Here is a 19,198-nt window from a genome sequence, read left to right as displayed (position 1 = left end):
TGGGGCTGCCCAGCAGTGTGTGGGCCGCAGTGTGGTGGGGGCCCCTGCCTCCGGGCCTCTCTTGTCAGTGTGGGTCTGGGGCAGCCGGCAGGGCCCAGGCCTCATCGCTGCTCACAGAGTGCCCGCAGCACCTCCCCCCTACTGACTGTGGCCTTTTGTTTTCTGGGTGACACTAGCATCAGGCGGTGTGTCCGGGTGACTAATCTCCTCCAGGCCAGGCAGCTGTCACAGGGCGGCCTGACCAGACGGGCGGGGAAAGCCGACACCCCGGGGGAGTGTGACAAGCCAGCGCCCGGGCAGCAGCAGGCAGCCGGGCCTTCGGGCTTCTCTTCCTGGGTGCCAAGCAGACCAGAGTCAGGCAGCCCTGAGTTCGGGTCGCGGTTCTGCCACTGACCGGCCTTGTGACCTGGGGCACGTACTGCACCTGTTCAGGCCTCCTTTCTGTAACGGAGCTGCTGACCCTGCCCGCCTCGTGGAATTGTGGGGATCAAGTGAGATGATAAATGAAAGTACTTAGCTCGGGGCCTGTCCCATTGTAGGTGTTCAGTCAATGGGGCCGTTGTTGCTTTTATTAGGGTTCCCCTCCCTGCGCCATTCCCCCTCAGTCCCAGCCCCGTGGCCCAGAAGGAAAGACCCTACTCTCCACTGTGGCTCCTGGAACACAGGCTTTGCCTTCACGCAGCCTTGGGTTCCATCACTGGCTCCCCATTGACTTGTGTGGACTTCCGGGCAAGTTGCCTCCTTGTGCCTTGGTTTCCCATCAGGAACATGGCAGGATGCAGTATCTATTCTTCCACATTGCTCTGGTTTATAAAATGATATGTGTGTTTGTAAAGGGCTTAGCAGAGTGCCTGGCACATGGTGAGCACTCAAAAAACGTTAGCTATGATGCTATTGATTTTAGTAGGAAGCCGAGAGCTCTCTGTCCATGCCCGTTCTCCTACCCGCAGAGCTTACCTCCTGCCCTTCTCCCTGTCCCCTGCAGAGGCCGGGGACTATAACAGGCAGTCTCGAGCACTGCTTACCCCGGCACACTGCCTCCGTTGCTGATCACAGGAGCTCGGACACCTTGGCCCCATGTGCCTCTCCCTGAACACCCCCGCACCCTTCCAGGGCCTGGCGTTGCTTGCCCGGACTCCCAGGGTCGTCGCAGATTAAAGAGTGGGTGAGCGGGTGGTGGGAGAAACAGACAGTAGACACGCAGCCCGGGCCTGAGGCCTCAAGCCTAGCACCCGCCATCATTTGTCCAAGGCTCCCAGCTACCACCACGCCTGACTTCTGCCAGGCCCTCAGCAGGCGGACGGGTTTCTCTTGTCGGCCCCGGGCAGATGTCCCATGGCTGTGGCTCGGACCTCTCTGTGGCTGCCAGGGTCCAGGAGGTCACCTGATGGTGGGGCACAGGCATCCCTGGGCATTCTGGAGGCATTCCCCTCCCGGCCCCCAAGCCTACCAGGCTTCCTGCCCTTCCCCCACCTTCGGAAGAAGTGAGGGTGCAGTAATCCCAGCAGCCTGTGAAGGAGGGGCAGCCAGGAGCAGGCGAGCTGGCGAAGGAAGCTGGGCCCGTGTTCAGCCCAGGTCAAGGGAGGATGGTTTGAGGAAGGATGGTCCCAGTGGGTTCTGCCTCCCTGCAGGAGAGTTGGAGCTTCCAGAGTTGGCCCCTTGGACAAAGTGCAGTTCACAGGCTCCCTTGGCAGCAGGGCCGGAAGGGTTTTCAGACATCAGCCGTCAGCCAGTACTTTCACACATGGGAGATCCATACTCGGCCTCTGCAGAAGGGTAATGAGACAGAGCAGTTCAGTACAGGAAAGTTCTTTCTTTTAGTGACTCAGAGATAGAGATGCACACCCAGAACGTTCCTGGAAGGCTTTTCTCTTGGTTCAGGCCTCTTGTTGCTCCCCATACAAAGTGCCCCTGCGTGAGGCCTAGGGTGGCTCTCCCCCTGTGCGGCTCTCCTCCAGTCCTGAGGGCCTTGGTCCCCAGGGCCCTTTGATCCCTAAGTCAGAGCGGCTCCATTTCTAGTGCCACCCTCAGCCTGACCCCATGAGTGGGGCTGAGAGAATCTGGGGCTCTCATCCGGATGGAATTTCTTTCCAGAGAGCCTCGTTTTATGATCATAGCTTAGTTCGTGCCGTTGCCCAGGAGGGGCACCTAAACCTAAGCTGCCCTGAGTCGGTAGCCAAACAAAGGCCCAATGAGGGGCAAAGAAAAGGCTTATCCTTGGCCCCTCCGTCCGTAGAGGCCAGCTGCAACCGAGAACCCAGGACTGCGGGCTTCCGGCTTCCTTTGTTTCTTTTCCATCAGCTTCAGGCGAGGGAGTCAAAGGCCAGGACTTTGTGGTTCATGGTGCTTGGACAGGGGAGCTGCATGGCTGGCTGGAAGCCCCTTGTACCCATTACTCCTGGGGCAGCATAGGGTATAACTGGGGGGGATGGGGGTGTTAGCGCTTCTGGCAGTGGTAAATGTGGGCTCTCCTGAGGACTCTGTGGTACCCTCAAACACCGTGTTTATGGAGGTCGGAGGCCGTGGGCCCTCCCCCTTCCCCCCGTGTCCCTCCTCTGCTCAAAGGGCAGAGGCTGTGACTGGGCTCCTGGGCGCAGGGTGGGCTGTAGCCTGGCCCAGCTCCTGATGCTCCCGGTCTCTGCCCAACAGCCATCCACCTGGCCCTGCCATGGAGACCTTCTTTAGGAGACGCTTCCAGTGGAAGGCGCCGGGCCCCGGGGAGGGGCAGCGGCGGCCCAGTGGCGTGGGGCTGCCCACAGGCAAGGCCCGACGTCGCTCCCCTGCCGGGCAGGCCTCCTCCTCGCTGGTGCAGCGGCGCCGCTCCAGCGCACAGCTCCAGGGCTGCCTCCTGAGCTGCGGGGTGGGGGCCCGGGGCACCAGCCGCCGGCGCTCCAGCACCGTGCCCCCTGCCTGCAGCCCCCGCTTCGTCGTGGATGAGGTGCTTGCCCCACAGCCTGCCGCGGTCGGGGCGCAGCCTCTGGGCACACCCCTGCTGTTGGCTGAGATCATAGGCGTGCCCGAGGAGGATGTGGCCGCTGCGGCATTGAGGGCCACGCAGCCGGGAGCCAAGAGACCGGGGTCCTCCTCACACCGGGGCACCCTCGTGCCCATGCTTCGCTGCCTGCGCCGGCACCGGCCCTCCACCCCCCTGCTCCCTGCGGACGTGGTGTATGACCACGCCCTCTGGGGCCTGCACGGTTACTATCGGCGCCTCAGCCAGCAGCGGCCCCCCGGCCAGCACCCTGGCCCTGGGGCCCGAAGAGCCTCAGGCACCGCAGCTGGTGCTCTGATGCCCACCCGTGTGCGCCCGCTGTCCCGCAGGCGCCAGGTGGCCCTACGGCGCAAGTCGGCAGGACCCCAGACCTGGAGTGCCCTGCTTGCGTAGGTATAGCTGCGGCCAGCAGGGCAAGGGGGCTGGCCTGGGGGGAAGGACCTCCAGGCTCTGCCTGGCCTGTGGCCCACCCCCACCCCTCCGCCCCTCTTGGGAATAGCTCTGGACAGTGCCTGGAAGCCAGCGCACCCCACAAGGGCTGTGAGGAGGGCTAAGTCTCCTGCAGGGAACCTCCCAGAGCCCTAGGCTGCCGTGGGGCATCCCCTACCCTCCTCACTGTGGTCCCTGTCTTGTCCAGGGGTTGAAGTCACAGTGAGGGCAGAGATCCCAGGTAAGGGGGGGAAGGAAGCAGAGTCACCAGGTGTTCAGCTGGCCTCAGCGATCTCCTTTTCTGCAGGAAAGCCATCACCAAGTCGGGGCTCCAGCACTTGGCACCCCCTCCTCCCACTCCCGGGGCCCTGTGCAGCGAGCCAGAGCGGCAGATCCGGAGCACTGTGGACTGGAGCGTGAGTGGCAGGGTGCTGGGAGGGAGGGACAGGTGGGTACCAGGGCAGCAGCTGGAGGTGGAGGGAAGTGTGGGGGGCAGCTGCGGGAGGAGTCCATGGGCCTTTGGGATCAGGGCAGACCTGCTGGGGTGGCCACGTTTGAGCCAAGCCCTCAAGAGCAGGGATAGTGGGAGGAGCGCCCGGCAGGCTCAGTTGGTGGAACTTGCGGCTCCAGATCTCGGGGGTTGTAAGTTTGAGCTCCATGTTGGGTGTAGAGATTACTTAAAAAAAACTTTTTTAAATCTTCAAGAAAAAAAAAAAAAAAGAGTAGGGACAGTGGGGAAACAGGATGGAGCAGAGTAGATTGCGGTAGCTGGAGCAGGTTTGTCTTGGGAGAGAGGTGAGTCTGTAGGGCAGGGCAGGGACTGACTGATGGGTCGGGTAGCAGGTTTGCGCTGAGCATGCTCATCTCGTGGTCTAGGAGTCCGCGACGTATGGGGAACACATCTGGTTCGAGACCAACGTGTCGGGGGACTTCTGCTATGTTGGGGAGCAGTACTGTGTAGCTAAGATGCTGGTGAGTGAGCCCTGGGTGGCATGCTGCCCCCTGCTGGTGGAGCGGGTCTAGAAGCCTGTAGGCGTACTTCTGCCGGCCTGACAGCTGTAGCCCTTCCCAGGGAAGGTGGGAACAAGACACTCCCCTGAGCGCCCCTGCTGAGGGCTGCCTGAGGACGGCAGGAGGAATGGGGGCTGTGTTCTGATGCCAGGACTGGGAATTCCCAGTGAACACAGAGGGCAGCTGTGCCGGGGCACATGTAAGGATTTCTCTTCCTGCCCTGGGGCAGCATCCTGGATGGAGTTACCTGGTGCCTCAGGGCCCTCTCTTCGTTTTCTGCAGCAGAAATCAGTGTCCCGGAGAAAGTGTGCAGCCTGCAAGATCGTGGTGCACACCCCCTGCATCGAACAGCTGGAGAAGGTGAGGATGGGTGCTCAGCCTTTTCCGCCCCTCCCCTTTGGGTGCCGAAGGCATCTTAGTACACACAGGTGTGTGTCTCTGCACGCATATTCACGTTACATGCCTCACCTGCCAAGAGCGTCCCAGCCTGCGTGGTGGTGTAGAGCCAAAGACCCTGGAGCTGAAATGCCTGCATTTGAATCCTGTCTCCCCCCTTTTTATCTATCCTACCCCCACTGCCCAGAACAAGCCTGGCACAGAGTGGGGCTCACTGACTATTAGTGGGATGAATGAGTGAGTGACGGCCAAGACACCATTTTACCCACACCAAAGTCCACATTTAGAAGGGGCCGTTGTCTTGCCGAAGCTTGGCCCTGCCCACTACACGCTCCTGCCCTAGAGACCCTTCCCTAAGGACAGTTGTCCGCAGTGCATCGACAGCTGGTGGCCTGTCTGGGCCCCGTGCTTCCAAAGGGAAGTAGAGGGAACACTGGGGAGGCAGGTCCGGGCAGAGGGTGGGAGGGCTCCCCAGGCAGCAGAAACCCCAGTCAGCACACGGGAAAACCTGTAGGACTCGGACCAGCACGGACGAGGCTAACATGGGCCGCTTGCCCCAGCCCCTGACTCCTAGAGCGGGGTTTCCCCACAGCTGTGCTGAGGCTGAAGCAGGGACGGTTGGGAAAAGAGAAACAAACCTAGCTCCAGGCGTTCCAGAGCCCGAGGTGGAGACCAAACCAGTTTCCACAGACGAGCTAATGGTCTCCAGGGACCGGCCAGCACAGGTCTGCCAGCAAGGATCAGGGCGCCTGCACGTGCCTCGAAGGGTGAGGGAAAATCTGGGGGGAGTACAGTATGCTGCCTTTTAGTGGGGGAGGTGGACACTCCCAGTGTCCCCCATCCCAGCGGGCTGACAGAGGAAGGAAAGGGTCCTTCTGGCTAGTGGAGAGGAGGGGTCTTACATTCTGAGAGCTCCCAGGATGATTTGGGGCTATCCCTGCCTTGTGAGGTTGACCCTGAGTGACACTTTGCTGGAGAAGGTGGCTAGATGCCTGAGCCCCTGAAAGGAGGCTCTGACATCTGGGTGGTCATTGCAATGCTTCACAGATAAATTTCCGCTGTAAGCCGTCCTTCCGCGAATCAGGCTCCAGGAACATCCGTGAGGTAAGTGCCCAGGGTAGTTATGGGTGAGGAGGCCCCAGGTTTCCTGAGGGGGCTTCTCCGCAGTGTCTCCAGAGTGCCCCTTTGAGGCTGCTCTGGGGTGCAGAGAGGTGCAGGGCTGAGGCTCGGAGAGGGCCTCGATGGGCAGGGCCCTGGCTGGCCCTGCCTGCAGGGCGGGGCGGGGAGGCACTGCCTGCCTCTCTTGCCTCCTTGCTCTTCTCCCCCAGCCGGAGCCTTGGCCCCCACCTGGAGGCCATGGAGAGAAGCCTCCAGCCGATCTCACCTCACACAGGCTTCTGCAGAGAGCTTCCTGCAGCCCCATGCCTCATGTTAATATATTGAGGGGTGCAGGCCACACTCAGGGCTCGCGCCTCTCCACCCCTCACTCTAGTGATACTCTCTCTTCCTCCACCAGCCAACCTTTGTGCGGCACCACTGGGTACACCGGCGACGCCAGGATGGCAAGTGTCGCCACTGTGGGAAGGTGAGGCTCTGCCCCAGGAGGTGGGCCAGCCCACTCCCCGCCGGACCTGGACCCTGCGGCCCCCGAGCCTCGGGCCATGAGTCCAGTGTGAGCTGCCCGTGGCTGACGGTGTCTCCTGAGTGCAGAGTCCTAGGGCTCCCTCCCAACCCGGCTGAGGTGCCCCGTCAGTCCCAAAACACCCAGGTCTCTGGACGGAGTGGGAGAGCAGGGAAGAAAGTGAGCTTCTAGAGCGGTGTATCTGGACCACCTTGAAGCCGTGCGGGAGCCCTCTGAGAATTGTATAGACGTACTCATTTGGTAACTGAGCACAGTATTTGTTGAGCCCCTGTTGGGTGCTGAGCCCCGAGCTGGGTAGTGAGGTCCCTGCTTTCCTGGAGGAGGATGTGGCTTGAAGACAGACTCTGCGGGCAGTCTTCCTGGGCACAGTCCACAGTGTGGCGGCCACTTACTCCTTATCTGCTTCTGCTCTGTTTCCCTCAGTAAGCGCAGGCTCTTATCTAGAAGGTCTCGGGGCCTCGTCCCTCTTTCCTCTGCTCACTTTCAGTGCCGAGCACGGGGTCCGGCACACAGCAGGCCCTCAGTAAATGTCTGTGGAATGAACAAGGGAATGAATGTGACAGGTGTCATGAAGAAGTGTGAAGCACTCTGAGCATGTACCGGGGGGCTTCGGGGTCTGGGGTCAGGAAGGAGGGGATCTCCACTGGCAGGAGTTAGCCGTGACCCCTTCTAACAGATCGGGTGTGTGCACCCAGCGCCTTGCGGGTGACTTCAGAGAATCGCAGGCCTCCCTGCTCCCAGGGGCCTATTTGTTGTTTTAATTTTTAAAAATGGGCTCAATTTCCCTGGGTGGAGAGAGGTTGGCCACGGAAGAGGGGCTGGGCCTGCTGCTCTGGGCCTGGCCGCTGGTGCCCCAACCACCCTCCCCACCCTAGGGCTTCCAGCAGAAGTTCACCTTCCACAGCAAGGAGATTGTGGCCATCAGTTGCTCTTGGTGCAAGCAGGCAGTAAGTGGTGCTCGCCCCGGCCCCCCGGAGGCTGTCCCCTGAGTGGCCCTGGGAGGGGGGCTCCCAGGGCTCAGATCAGGCCCAGCTCAGCTGCGCCCCCACCCCCCCAGTACCACAGCAAGGTGTCCTGCTTCATGCTGCAACAGATAGAGGAGCCGTGCTCCCTGGGCGTGCACGCTGCTGTGGTCATCCCGCCCACCTGGATCCTCCGCGCCCGCAGGCCACAGGTGAGTCCTGCCTGCACCCATGACGCCACCCCACACACGTGGGCTCTGCCAGCTGCCCCAGCCCACCTGCCTTGTCGCCAATGTCCCTGCTTCCCTTGCAGAATACCCTCAAGGCAAGCAAGAAGAAAAAGAGAGCATCCTTCAAGAGGAAATCTAGCAAGAAAGGGCCAGAGGTTAGTCCTGGGGCTGGGTGGGCACCTGGAGGGGAACAGGAAAGAGGGGCCTGTTTCTTGAAGTACTGAGCTCCCTGGGCCCCTGAGGAAGGTGGGAGGCCAGATCCGAGTTGCGTCTCTGTGGCCAGGCCCACCTTAAGGTCTGCCCTGGAGGCGGAACATGACGGGGCACCGCCAAGAACGGGGGTGAGGTCTGTCAAGCCAGGGTAGAGCCTTAAGAGTCTCTCTGTCTCCAAGGAGGGCCGCTGGAGACCCTTCATCATCAGGCCCACCCCATCGCCCCTCATGAAGCCCCTGCTGGTGTTTGTGAACCCCAAGAGTGGGGGCAACCAGGTACGCACAGCCTCCTCTCTCCATTGAAAGCCTCCGCGGGAGGAGCGGGGTCAAGCTCTGCACCCCTTCCCTCCCCAGCAAATGCTCCCAAGTTCCATTGCAGGCTCCTGCCCCATCCCTCTTGCCCAGAGATCCTGAGGAAATTGGAGCCTGTCTCCACCCCTCGCCCCTTGCTGGGCCTGGTTCCCACAGCCACGTCCTTCCTCCTTCTCACATGCTTCTCCCCACCTCAGTCCACCAGCCCTGACCTACTACCCCGGTGCCCCCTACAGGGCGCTAAGATCATCCAGTCCTTCCTGTGGTATCTCAACCCCCGACAAGTCTTTGACCTGAGCCAGGGAGGGCCCAAGGAGGCGTAAGTACTTGCCACGGCTCTGTGGAGATGGTGGGGAGGGCTTGCCTGGCGCAGAGGGTGAGGCGCACATCCCCTGGCCCTGTTCCTGTCCTCTGACTCTAGGCTGGAGATGTACCGCAAAGTGCACAACCTGCGGATCCTGGCGTGTGGAGGCGACGGCACGGTGAGTCCTCCTGCCTCTCCAGCAGGGGCCCGAGTCTGGGGCCCCTCTGGTCTGACCTGGCCTCTTCTGCTCTGCCCCTCCAGGTTGGCTGGATCCTCTCCACTCTGGACCAGCTGCGCTTAAAGCCACCACCCCCTGTTGCCATTCTGCCCCTGGGCACTGGCAATGACTTGGCCCGTACCCTCAACTGGGGTGGGGTAAGAGCCCAGAGGCGGGGGTGGGCTGTGCTGCTGGCGGGGAGGCCTCTCCCCAAGAGAGGCTCAGTTCCTGCCTTGTTCCCGCAGGGCTACACGGATGAGCCTGTGTCCAAGATACTCTCCCACGTGGAGGAGGGGAATGTGGTGCAGCTAGACCGCTGGGACCTCCGTGCTGAGCCCAACCCCGACGCGGGGCCAGAGGAGCGTGATGACGGCGCCACTGACCGGGTAGGTCAGCCAGGGCCTCGATGGGGGAAGCCCTCTGTCCCACTTGCCGATTCTGGGGCTTGGGACAAATCTCGTCATTTCTCCAGACTTTCGGCCTCTCCTGTACGATGGTAATAACGGTACCCTGTAAGCTAGCTGCTGGGCAAATATTTACTGAATATCCACCACATGCCAGGCATCATTTTAAGCAGCAACGAAACAAAGTCCCTGTTCTCACGGAGCCCCTACAGAATACGGCACTTGTGGACGAAGTGTCGGGGGTGGGGGGACTGGAAAGCCAGGGAAGAGCGTGCCAGCAGGGCCCAGGGTGTTCGGTATACGGGGCACTTGGAGCAGCCCCACAGGAGCTAGGAGCCGAGAGGGCAGACCTGGAAGCAGGCTGCGGGCTAGAGGGAAGAGCTTCCTGGAGGATCCTGTTAACTGTGGGAAAGGCTTCCAGAACTGCGTGGGCCAGGCCAGCCTGGTGGCCAGAGCAGGCCAGAGGAGGGAGGTGGCTGTGTGGCCCAGCCCTCATGCTGGGCCCTTGACCTTTTTCCAGCTGCCCCTGGATGTCTTCAACAACTACTTCAGCCTGGGCTTTGATGCCCACGTCACCCTGGAGTTTCATGAGTCTCGAGGTGGGCAACCACTTGCTGAGGCTGGAGGCTGGGGAGGGGAGGACACAGGAGGGTCCCGAGAGGGTCGGAACTTGCCCCTGGCAGTTCTCAGCCCGCGTTCCCCACCCCAGCCTGGGAAGCCCCAGCAGGTTCAGAATGACTGACTGTCCCGGTTCTTGTCGCCCCCCAGAGGCCAACCCAGAGAAATTCAACAGTCGCTTTAGGAATAAGATGTTCTATGCCGGGGTGAGTCTGGGATCTGCCAGCAACAGGGCCCCCCGCTTTCCCCCCCGCCCCTGCCCCTGCCATGCCCACTGTTCTACCGCCTGTGCCCCCTGCATACCTGTATCTGCCAGGCCACAGGACCCCTGTCGGGCAGTGGTGAGAAGTCCCTGTCGCCAGATGGTGACGCCCTCTCTCGCCCACAGACAGCCTTCTCTGACTTCCTGATGGGCAGCTCTAAGGACTTGGCCAAGCACATCCGAGTGGTGGTAAGTGGGCCAAGCAGGCGGGCAAGGTGGGTGGGCCCAGCGGGGATGGAGGCCACCTTGGCACCGTATATGCCCTGCACCCTCCCCTGTTCCTGCCTGCAGTGTGATGGGACTGACCTGACCCCCAAGATTCAGGACCTGAAACCCCAGTGCATTGTTTTCCTGAACATCCCCAGGTGAGGAGGGGAGGGCTCCGCGTGTGCCCTGATGTCCACGTCCTGCATGACTGTCCTCTGAAGGCCCTTGTGTTGCCTTCCCCTTCAGGTACTGCGCGGGCACCATGCCCTGGGGCCACCCTGGGGAGCACCACGACTTTGAGCCCCAGCGGCACGACGACGGCTACCTCGAGGTCATTGGCTTCACCATGACGTCCCTGGTGAGTGGGCCCACGTGGGGCCTGCCTGGAGCCCTGGCTCTGTCCCCACAGCGACCAGGAGCACTGTCCTGAGATGGAAGGAGGGGGTCACCAAACTCCCCTTCACTGGCCAAGATGGGAGAATTCATGCTCATCTCCCTGGCCGGGGTTCCCCCTCCCTTCTCTGACCAGGGTCTCGTTCTACCCCCCAACCCCGACTGGGGTCCTAGCCTCCCTCTGCTCTCTGCGGCATTGTTGTTGCTCTGTTCCCTGGCCAGAGCATTCGTGCGGGGAACAGAGCTTCGGGCCCCACTACCCCAGTCCCGGCTCCTGACCTGAGCCTCCTGCGCCCACAGGCGGCGCTGCAGGTGGGCGGGCACGGCGAGCGGTTGACACAGTGCCGTGAGGTGGTACTCACCACGTCCAAGGCCATCCCAGTGCAGGTGGATGGTGAGCCCTGCAAGCTCGCGGCCTCGCGCATTCGCATCGCCCTGCGCAACCAGGCCACTATGGTGCAGAAGGCCAAGCGGCGGAGCACCGCCCCCCTGCACAGCGAGTATGTTCCCCTCCCAGCCACCACCAGACGCTGCCCCTCTCTCGAGCCTCAGTTTCCCCAGCTGGAGACGGGGCTACCAGTTGCTCTGTCCCGGGAAGGTGCCCCTTGGTCTGGCACCTGGTCGAGGACCCTTCCCAAGTGCTCTCCTACTGCCTGTGCCCCAGCCAGCAGCCCGTGCCTGAGCAGCTGCGGATCCAGGTGAGCAGGGTCAGCATGCATGACTACGAGGCCCTGCACTACGATAAGGAGCAGCTCAAGGAGGCCTGTGAGTGGCAAGGGGGGGAGGGGTGGCGGTTGGGTGGCAAGGAGCCGCTGGGGGGCCCTTGAGGGCCAGGCAGGGGAGTACGTCCAGCCGCTGACAGTCTGCTCTGCCCACCAGCTGTGCCACTGGGCACTGTGGTGGTCCCCGGAGACAGCGACCTGGAGCTCTGCCGCGCCCACATCGAGAGGCTCCAGCAGGTGAGGGGTCGGGAGCCTGCCCCGTGTGGGCCCACCCGCTCTAGTTTCTGTTCTCTGCCAACTTTCGGCCTTCGCTTCTCTTGGCAGGAGCCCGAAGGTGCTGGAGCCAAGTCCCCCACCTCCCAGAAACTGTCCCCTAAGTGGTGCTTCCTAGACGGTGAGTGGCTCCGAAGGACCAGCACCTGACGGGTCCCGGGCTGTGTCCTGCCCCCTCCCGCAGGGCTCCTGGTGGGGCAGCGACTATCTGGGCCTGGATAAGGGCCTCCTGCCACCTCAGACAGCTCTCTGCCCCCCTCACAGCCACCACTGCCAGCCGCTTCTACAGGATCGACCGGGCCCAGGTGAGCACTCGCAGTCCCTCCGGGCCACCCCGGGGCCCCTCTGCCTTTGCCCGCACCTCCACAGACGGGCTTGCCCCTCGGCCTGCTGGGTGGTGCCTGCACACCTGTTCATGCTCACAGATAGGGTGTAGGCACGCTGCCTACAGGCAGAGGGAGCTGGCGTGCTCAGAAAAGGGGCCGGTGAGCTACAGAGGTGAAGGCACTTCTGGCCAGGTGCTAGGTGCCCCTGGCAAAGGCTCAGCAGTGGGAAGGAGCTGGGAAGGCAGCGGGGAGGGAGACTGGCAGGGCCCGTCATGCAGCTTCCGCCTGCCGGAGGCTTCTCCGGGCCCCCTGGCCTGGCTGCATCTGTACTGCCGCCGTCGGCTACCCTGGAAGGTCCTGACTCTTCGCCCCTGACCTCCCCACCCACAGGAACACCTCAACTATGTAACTGAGATCGCACAGGACGAGATTTATATCTTGGACCCTGAGCTGCTGGGGGCATCGGCCCGGCCTGACCTCCCAACCCCCACTTCCCCTCTCCCCACCTCCCCCTGCTCACCCACGCTCCGGTGAGTCCTGCATCTCCTCCAGTCCCCTGGCTCGAAACCCCACCTATAAGCCGGTACCTCCTGCCGTCCTGCCTTCAGCGTCAGACACATGTCCACTGTCCAGCTGGCGGCCTGGTCCCCACAGGCCCCTCCCTGGCCGAGTCACTGGCAGAGAACCAACCCTGGCCAAAGCCCAACTGACCAGCCCTTTTGCCGCCGCCGCCCCGGGGCAGTGGCGTCGCCATCCACCCTGCTGCGCTGGCCGGAGACCTGGGCTCCCCCTCTGACTTCTCTTCTGCAGTCCTGTCTGCTGTCCCCCAACATCCGAGCACGGCAGCCTGAGCCGGGGCCCCCGAGCTCCCCTCCATCCGCACTGCCCAGCGCCGTGCCCTTCCCGGCCCTTCGCGGCCTCCAGTGTGCCCGCCTCAGGACGGTCCCCAGTCCTCCCCGAGCTCCGCGCGCCGCTCACCCCTCAGCTTGGGAGTTTCCTCCCCAGAGAAGTCTTCCCAGGAGCCCCGGCTGCCGTTGCTGTGAGATCACAGCACGCCGCCTCGTGTTCTTCGTAGCCCTTCCCGCTCCAAGGACGCCTTCTTTCTTTGTTGACGTGTGTCTCCCTGACTAGAATGTAAGCTCCGTGAGAACAAGCTCTCCGTGTGTCTTGTTCACTGCTGTGTCGCCAGCCCCCCCGGCGCGGCACCTGTTGTGTAGGAGGCACTCAATAAACTGTTGACAGAACACAGGGCGCCCCCTGGTTGGGGCAGGGGGGGTGACAGCTGTCGCAGGGTCCATTTCATCCTGCTCTGCTTGCAGGTCACTGCCGGGGGATGCGGCGCCCCCTAAAGGTGAGGCCTCTCCTTTCTCCCTGGTCCCGGGTGGGGGTGGGGGTGGAGCCCCCACAGCCCCCCACAGCCAGGGCCTGCGCCCGGGCAGGCCCACGCCTCCGCCCAGCACGTCTGCGGCCCAGGGTATAACGGGCAGGTGTTCCGTGCAGGTGAGGAGCTGATTGAGGCTGCCAAGAGGAACAACTTCTGTAAGGTACTAGGAGGGCTTGGGCCCCCCACCCCGCCGCCCCGAGCTCGCGCGCCCTGGGGGGCAGGGCCTCTGGGTGGGGCCCAGTTAGCCTGTCATCGTCTGGCCCTCTGCAGAGTCTCCGTGCTGATTGTCCCATTCCGCCTTGCCCCTGTCCAGCTCACAGTGTCCCTTCGTAGGGGCTTGCTAGCACAGTCTGCCTGTCCCCGGTGCTCAGAGAGGAGCAAGTCTTAGAGGAACCACAGGCCCCAGGGCCTGGTGCTCAGTGCTCCCAGGGAGTCTAGAAGCCCCGGGTCTCTCCCCTGCACTTCAGAAAGACACCCAGAGGGATGACGTGTGTGAGCACGGTAGTGTCAGGCCTGGGGCCTATGGGAGTTGGGGGACATTTCTGTGGCTGGCAGGCGGGTGGCCGTGAGGAGCCCCAGCCCTGCTCTGCCTCCTACCCTCAGCTCCAGGAGCTGCACCGAGCTGGGGGTGACCTCATGCACCGGGATGAGCAGAGCCGCACGCTCCTGCACCATGCCGTCAGCACGGGCAGCAAGGATGTGGTCCGCTACTTGCTGGACCACGGTGAGCTCGGCCACTGGGGCCCTGGGGCCAGGGCAGGAGGAGGGGGGGAGATGGCCGGCTTCCCTGACCGCCCCCTCCCCTCTCCTCCAGCCCCCCCAGAGATTCTTGACGCTGTGGAGGAGAAGTGAGTATCTGGGCAGCGCGAGACCTTGGGCACCCTGGAAACTGCCCCGTCTTCGTGTAGCTCCTCCCACTCGGCTGAGCCTAGAAACCCTTACAGGCCACATCCGCTCGGCCCTTGCCCCACAGCCCCGTGTTCCCCTCTGTGTCTGACCGCCCTCTGGAGACGGGACAGAGGGCCCCGAGGACAAGATGGGGGTCCACAGCCAGCCCCTGTTTCCACAGCGGGGAGACCTGTCTGCACCAGGCCGCAGCCCTGGGCCAGCGCACCATCTGCCACTACATCGTGGAGGCGGGGGCCTCTCTCATGAAGACAGACCAGCAGGTGAGCAGACTGGCAGGGAGCCCGCGCGGCCACAGAGCAGCCCTTTCCCCAGCGCGGGCCCTTGTGAGCACGGAGCCATGGAGGAGAGCCACCTCTTAGGACTGGAAGCTGTCCTTCAACCAACACCCTCCGGACTCTGAAAAACCTGAGCCTGCGCTGGAGAGGGGTTGTTGGGACGGGTGGGCAGCCCACGACTGCCTGTCCTCGGAAGCTTTTCCTTTGCTCACCGGCCACCTGGAGGGAAGGTCCCCCGCCCTCTCCTCAGGCCCCTGAAGTGATGGCAGCCCCCCCCCCCCCAGGGCGACACTCCCCGGCAGCGGGCCGAGAAGGCTCAGGACACGGAGCTCGCTGCCTACTTGGAGAACCGGCAGCACTACCAGATGATCCAGCGGGAGGACCAAGAGACAGCCGTGTAGCAGGAGGGACAGGGCCAGCCAGGGGAGGAGCCCCTCATTGCCCACCTCACTGCCACATTCCAGTCGGATGACCACGGGGGGACCCGTGCCCCAGGGAAGGAGCCCCGTGCTGCCGCCTGTGGAGCCGCCCAGGCCTGGGGCTGGACTCTGAGGAGCTGGGGGGTCCCACCTGTCCCCCTGAGGCCCCAGCCTGACCCGGGCCTGACAGGGGAACAGGAAACTGGACTGGACCGGGCAGGCCTTTGGGGGACTGGGGCGGGACCACCTCAGGGCCACCGTCACCCTCCCTGCAGCGGGTGCCCTCCCTGGGGGCTAGGGGTAGAGGGGGAGGGCAGCGGGGCTTGGGGCCCTTATCAGGGAGCCTTTGGGACGAGGCTTCCTAAGCCGCCTGGGCCGCGAGGGCCCCACTCTGAGCCTGCGGACAGCTTGGGCCCTCTCTCCTGCCCTGACCCCACCCCCCCACCCCCACCCCCACCCCCACCCCCGGGGGGGCTTCCTCCCGGAAACAGAGCCTGCTGCGTTTGCCTGCCCGCCGCCCTGCTTGGCGCCTACTTCCCCGAGACCCTCCCCGTGTACCCAGTCATTTCACCACCGCCGACCGTGTGGCCTGGGGGTTGGAGTGGGGCTCTCGTGGTGACATGTTTACAGCTGGGTGTGACTCAGTAAAGTGGACTTTTTTCCTTTCTGCCCTTCTTTTCTTGCGGAGGAGGTCTTCCAGAAGCAGCGGGGTCTGGTGGTGGGGGGACTGGACGCCCTGGGCCTCTGCAGACCCTCTTCTGGGGGGTCCTGGTTCCCGTTTGGGGGTGGGGTCTCAGGCTTGCCCGGGACCTGACCTCGGCCTGGCGGCACGGCTCGGCGGGGCCGGGGGAGGAGCTGATTTCCTCTCGCTTCCCGCTTCCCGCAGGGACGACAACAATGAAAGTGAAAGAGAGGTGGGGCGGGGGGCGAGGCCTGGATTCTTCGGTCCCTTTGCCCTGTGGCCTTGGGCAAGCCCTCTCCCCCTAGGCCCCAGTTACTTTTGCTGTTTAGGGGATCGGGTGAGGTGATCCCCAAGGCCCCAGGATCGGAAGGGGTGGGCATTTGCAGCCGCCGCCTTGGCTGGGTCTGGAACTTCTCAGACGGCGCTTGTCAGCTCCCAAGCCTCACCAAATCCAGACCTGCGGGCTGCTCCCCAACACCCCAACTTCCCCCAGCTCCCGCCCCCGAAAACCTGCGCTCCTGAAAGGCGCGGCGCCGTCCGCGTCCCCCGAGCCCGAGCGCTTTCTCTGGGGCTCCCCGAGCACTGAGCAGAGCGGCTCCCTGCACACTTGGTGAAGCGACCCGAGGTGGGGCCCGGCGCTCCTTCCCCAGCAGCTAAGGGGGCGCAGAGGGCCGGTCCTCGACGGGGTTAAACAGTCATCGGGGGACGGAGCCGCACACAGGCTGGAATGCGGGCCCCGCGCCGAGCGCCAGGACCCGTGAAACCCCCGGGGCTCCGAGCTCCCTCCCAAGTCCCCATCCTCCCAGTCTTCCCTCCCCGGGAAGGAAGGCGGGCGTCCAGCGGGGAAAGAGAACGGCCCCGGGGAGGGGGCAGAGGCGGCGGCGGAAAGCTGGGGCTGGGGCAGGGGCCGGGGGAGCCAAGGCAGGACAGGGGCCTGGGGCCGGGAGACCCCGGGCTCGGAAGATGGGCGGGGGCGGGGGGAAGCCGGCAGAGCCCGTCGTCTGAACGCGGACGGCCCGGGCGGGGTGAACGGGGCGGGTGCGGGGACCCGCGGCGGGAAGCCGGGGTAGAAGCGCCCGGGGGCGCAGGGCGGGAGCGAAGGCGGGGACGCCGGGGTCGGGGGCGGCGCGGGTTTGAGGGGAGGGGGCGGGGCGGGTCCTTCCTCGGTGGGGGTGGGGGGGCGGGGAGGGGGCGGGGGCCCATGTGACCGGCTCAGACCGGTTCTGGAGACAAAAGGGGCCGCGGCGGCCGGAGCGGGACGGGCCCGGCGCGGGAGGGAGCGCAGCACGGCGGGCAGCGAGCGAGTGAGCGCGCGGGGGCCCCGGCCGACGTGCGGTGGCGGCCTCGGCCCCTCGCCCGCTGGGCCCCAGGCGACCCGGGGCCCGGAGGCGTGTGGCGGTCTGAGCTGCGTCCTGGGCTCCAGGCCGCCCCCAGGGAGACGCCTCCAGCTGTGCGCCCCGACTAGCGGCGAGGGGCCGACCCCAGAGCCCTCCTGCCGCCGCCGCCGCCGCGGCCCGTGGGCCTGGAGCGTGGGGACCGGGGTGGGAGGTGCGCGCGTGCGGCCCCCCGTGGGGAAGGGGGCGGGCGGGGGCCTCTGACCCGACCTCTCCCCCGCAGGATGCAGCACCGAGGCGTCCTCCTCCTCGCCCTTCTCACCCTGCTGGCGCTCGCCTCCGCGGTGGCCAAAAAGAAAGGTGATACGGGGTGTGGGGGACTGGAGGAGGGCTGGAGACGGGCCGGTGAGGCCGGCAGCCTCGGGCCTGGCCGCCGGGATTCCGAGGCCCGGACCCCAGGAAGCGGTCCCCGAGTATGTCTGAGCTCCGTTCCCCGTGCGTCTTAGACAAAGTGAAGAAGGGCGGCCCGGGGAGCGAGTGCGTGGAGTGGACCTGGGGGCCCTGCACCCCCAGCAGCAAGGACTGCGGCGTGGGTTTCCGCGAGGGTACCTGTGGGGCCCAGACTCAGCGCATCCGGTGCAGGGTGCCTTGCAACTGGAAGAAGGAGTTTGGAGGTGAGGTGGGGCGCAGGCGGAGGGCAGGGGAGGGGAGAGGCCCAGCCTCGCCGAAACCTGGGCAGGTCTGTGGCCTCCAGCCACTGGCTGTCCAGATCTGACCTGGGGCGCTCTCCCGCCAGCCGACTGCAAGTACAAGTTTGAGAGCTGGGGGGCGTGTGATGGGGGCACGGGCACCAAAGCCCGCCAAGGCACCCTGAAGAAGGCGCGGTACAATGCCCAGTGCCAGGAGACCATCCGCGTGACCAAGCCCTGCACCCCCAAGACCAAAGCCAAAGCCAAAGGTCAGGGAAGTGGAGGAGCGTGTGGGGGTCATTGCGGGGGGCTGCCACCACCTGTGAAGGGGAATAGTTAAGCCTGAGGTTTTGGACTGCGGCGGGTGACTTCCTGACATCTCTGCCCTCGGTTTTTCCTGTCTGTAGAGATACCTTAGGTGGGCAGGTACTGAGCGTGGCCCACAGAAGGTGCTGAGGAGTTATTAAATCCTTCTGGCCCGAGTGGAAGTGCAAACTCGCTCTGTTCTGTTGGGACATTTTGCTTAGGATTCCGGGAGTTGTCCTGGAAGGGCTTGGCTTTGTCATCTCTCCAGCCAGAGGGAACATTTGGTCAGCCTGGGTCCTTTCTAGTATCAGAAGGACTTAACTGTTCCGCCATCCCTTAGCTGCTTCCTGATTCACAGCCGCTCAGAGAGGCCATCAGGGCAGAAGTGAATCAGCCCACTTGTTAGGGGAGGAGGTGGAGGCTGAGCGCTGCGGGGACCAAGAACTTGGAAGATTTTCCGAGCCCCAGTGAAAGTATAGGAGTTGGTGTGGGGGCAGGTTCAGCATCAATATGGCTGCGCTCCCCCACGGGGTACCGGGGTCCGCTGATCTACAGCCACTAGGGGGCAGAATTTTCTCCCTAATGTATAGGCTGGGGCGGGGGGCGTAGGGGTGGGGCGGCGTCTCTACTAGGTCACCTGAACTCAGCTAACACGTTGTTTCTTGCTTGTTTTACAGCCAAGAAAGGGAAGGGAAAGGACTAGCCGCCAGGTCTGGATACCAAGGAGCCCGGGGCCGGTGCCCTCCCTCCCACAGGCCCAAGAGCTCACCTACCAGTGCCTTTTGTCTCCTCGTTAGCTTTCTCAATCATACCCTGCTGCTTCCCTTTCATTCCTCCACCCCCCACCCCCACGTGTCCCACATGGGGAGGGACAGGGGACTGTGGACAGCTTGAGCCTCCTGCCCCAGAGGGATTTGAATCCCGGTACCCCCTTTTGTTCTTCCCCACAAAGATGCCATTACTGAGAAATAAATAAACCGTCGTTTTTTGTTTTTTTTTTCCTTCCCAATAAAAGCTTTTCCTTTAATATATAAAAGCCCCAACCCAGGGAGTTTGCTGTGGTAATTTGTTGGGGCAGAGACCTGTGAAGGAAAGGGAAGGCAGTTGGGACTGGCTTTCAGGGGGCTGGGGGCTTGGCGGTGAGTGCTCCCCAGAGCTCATGGAAAAAGCAGAATGGTTATGAAAATCGCTTCCAGGGCCCCGACTGACTCCTGAAAGGGTGCCCCCGTCCAGTCCCCTGAGCCTTTCAGTCTGGTCTTTCCAGGGACCACACCAAGGCTGGGAGGGA

At 63.7% G+C, this 19,198-nt stretch overlaps 2 protein-coding genes across 21 annotated transcripts in view; both read left to right on the top strand.

The window, feature by feature from the left end:
- DGKZ (diacylglycerol kinase zeta) overlaps positions 1-15,350 on the top strand; it is a 41,199-nt gene extending 25,849 nt beyond the window's left edge. For 4 of the 20 annotated variants that reach the window (XM_028111268.2, XM_028111269.1, XM_028111267.1 and 1 more), the window contains 30 exons: positions 3,729-3,837; positions 4,298-4,393; positions 4,715-4,792; positions 5,389-5,595; positions 5,876-5,932; positions 6,345-6,413; positions 7,346-7,417; positions 7,528-7,644; positions 7,746-7,817; positions 8,055-8,150; positions 8,423-8,505; positions 8,608-8,668; positions 8,752-8,865; positions 8,953-9,093; positions 9,632-9,710; positions 9,880-9,935; positions 10,118-10,180; positions 10,283-10,356; positions 10,445-10,556; positions 10,892-11,091; positions 11,256-11,356; positions 11,471-11,707; positions 11,851-11,891; positions 12,303-12,442; positions 13,232-13,263; positions 13,413-13,456; positions 13,900-14,020; positions 14,111-14,144; positions 14,366-14,465; positions 14,765-15,350. In XM_028111268.2, the coding sequence (XP_027967069.1) occupies positions 3,729-3,837; positions 4,298-4,393; positions 4,715-4,792; positions 5,389-5,595; positions 5,876-5,932; positions 6,345-6,413; positions 7,346-7,417; positions 7,528-7,644; positions 7,746-7,817; positions 8,055-8,150; positions 8,423-8,505; positions 8,608-8,668; positions 8,752-8,865; positions 8,953-9,093; positions 9,632-9,710; positions 9,880-9,935; positions 10,118-10,180; positions 10,283-10,356; positions 10,445-10,556; positions 10,892-11,091; positions 11,256-11,356; positions 11,471-11,707; positions 11,851-11,891; positions 12,303-12,442; positions 13,232-13,263; positions 13,413-13,456; positions 13,900-14,020; positions 14,111-14,144; positions 14,366-14,465; positions 14,765-14,881 (2,923 nt within the window). In that variant the 3' untranslated portion in view covers positions 14,882-15,350. The other 16 variants (XM_028111264.2, XM_088017709.1, XM_028111256.2 and 13 more) reach the window with 12 other exon arrangements.
- A 1,462-nt stretch (positions 15,351-16,812) lies between these two features.
- MDK (midkine) lies at positions 16,813-18,953 on the top strand. Its single transcript, XM_028111279.2, has 5 exons — positions 16,813-16,885; positions 17,199-17,275; positions 17,422-17,589; positions 17,712-17,873; positions 18,588-18,953. The coding sequence occupies exons 2-5, from the start codon at positions 17,200-17,202 to the stop codon at positions 18,611-18,613; spliced, it is 432 nt and encodes a 143-aa protein (XP_027967080.1). The 5' UTR covers positions 16,813-16,885; position 17,199; the 3' UTR covers positions 18,614-18,953.
- The last annotated feature ends 245 nt before the right edge of the window (positions 18,954-19,198 follow it).

The sequence above is a fragment of the Eumetopias jubatus genome, unplaced genomic scaffold, assembly GCF_037043125.1.
Source record: "Eumetopias jubatus isolate StellerSeaLion01/CBP00866 unplaced genomic scaffold, mEumJub1_p1.0 scaffold_13, whole genome shotgun sequence".
NCBI lineage: Eukaryota > Metazoa > Chordata > Mammalia > Carnivora > Otariidae > Eumetopias > Eumetopias jubatus.
This window is presented reverse-complemented; position numbering and strand designations above follow the sequence as displayed.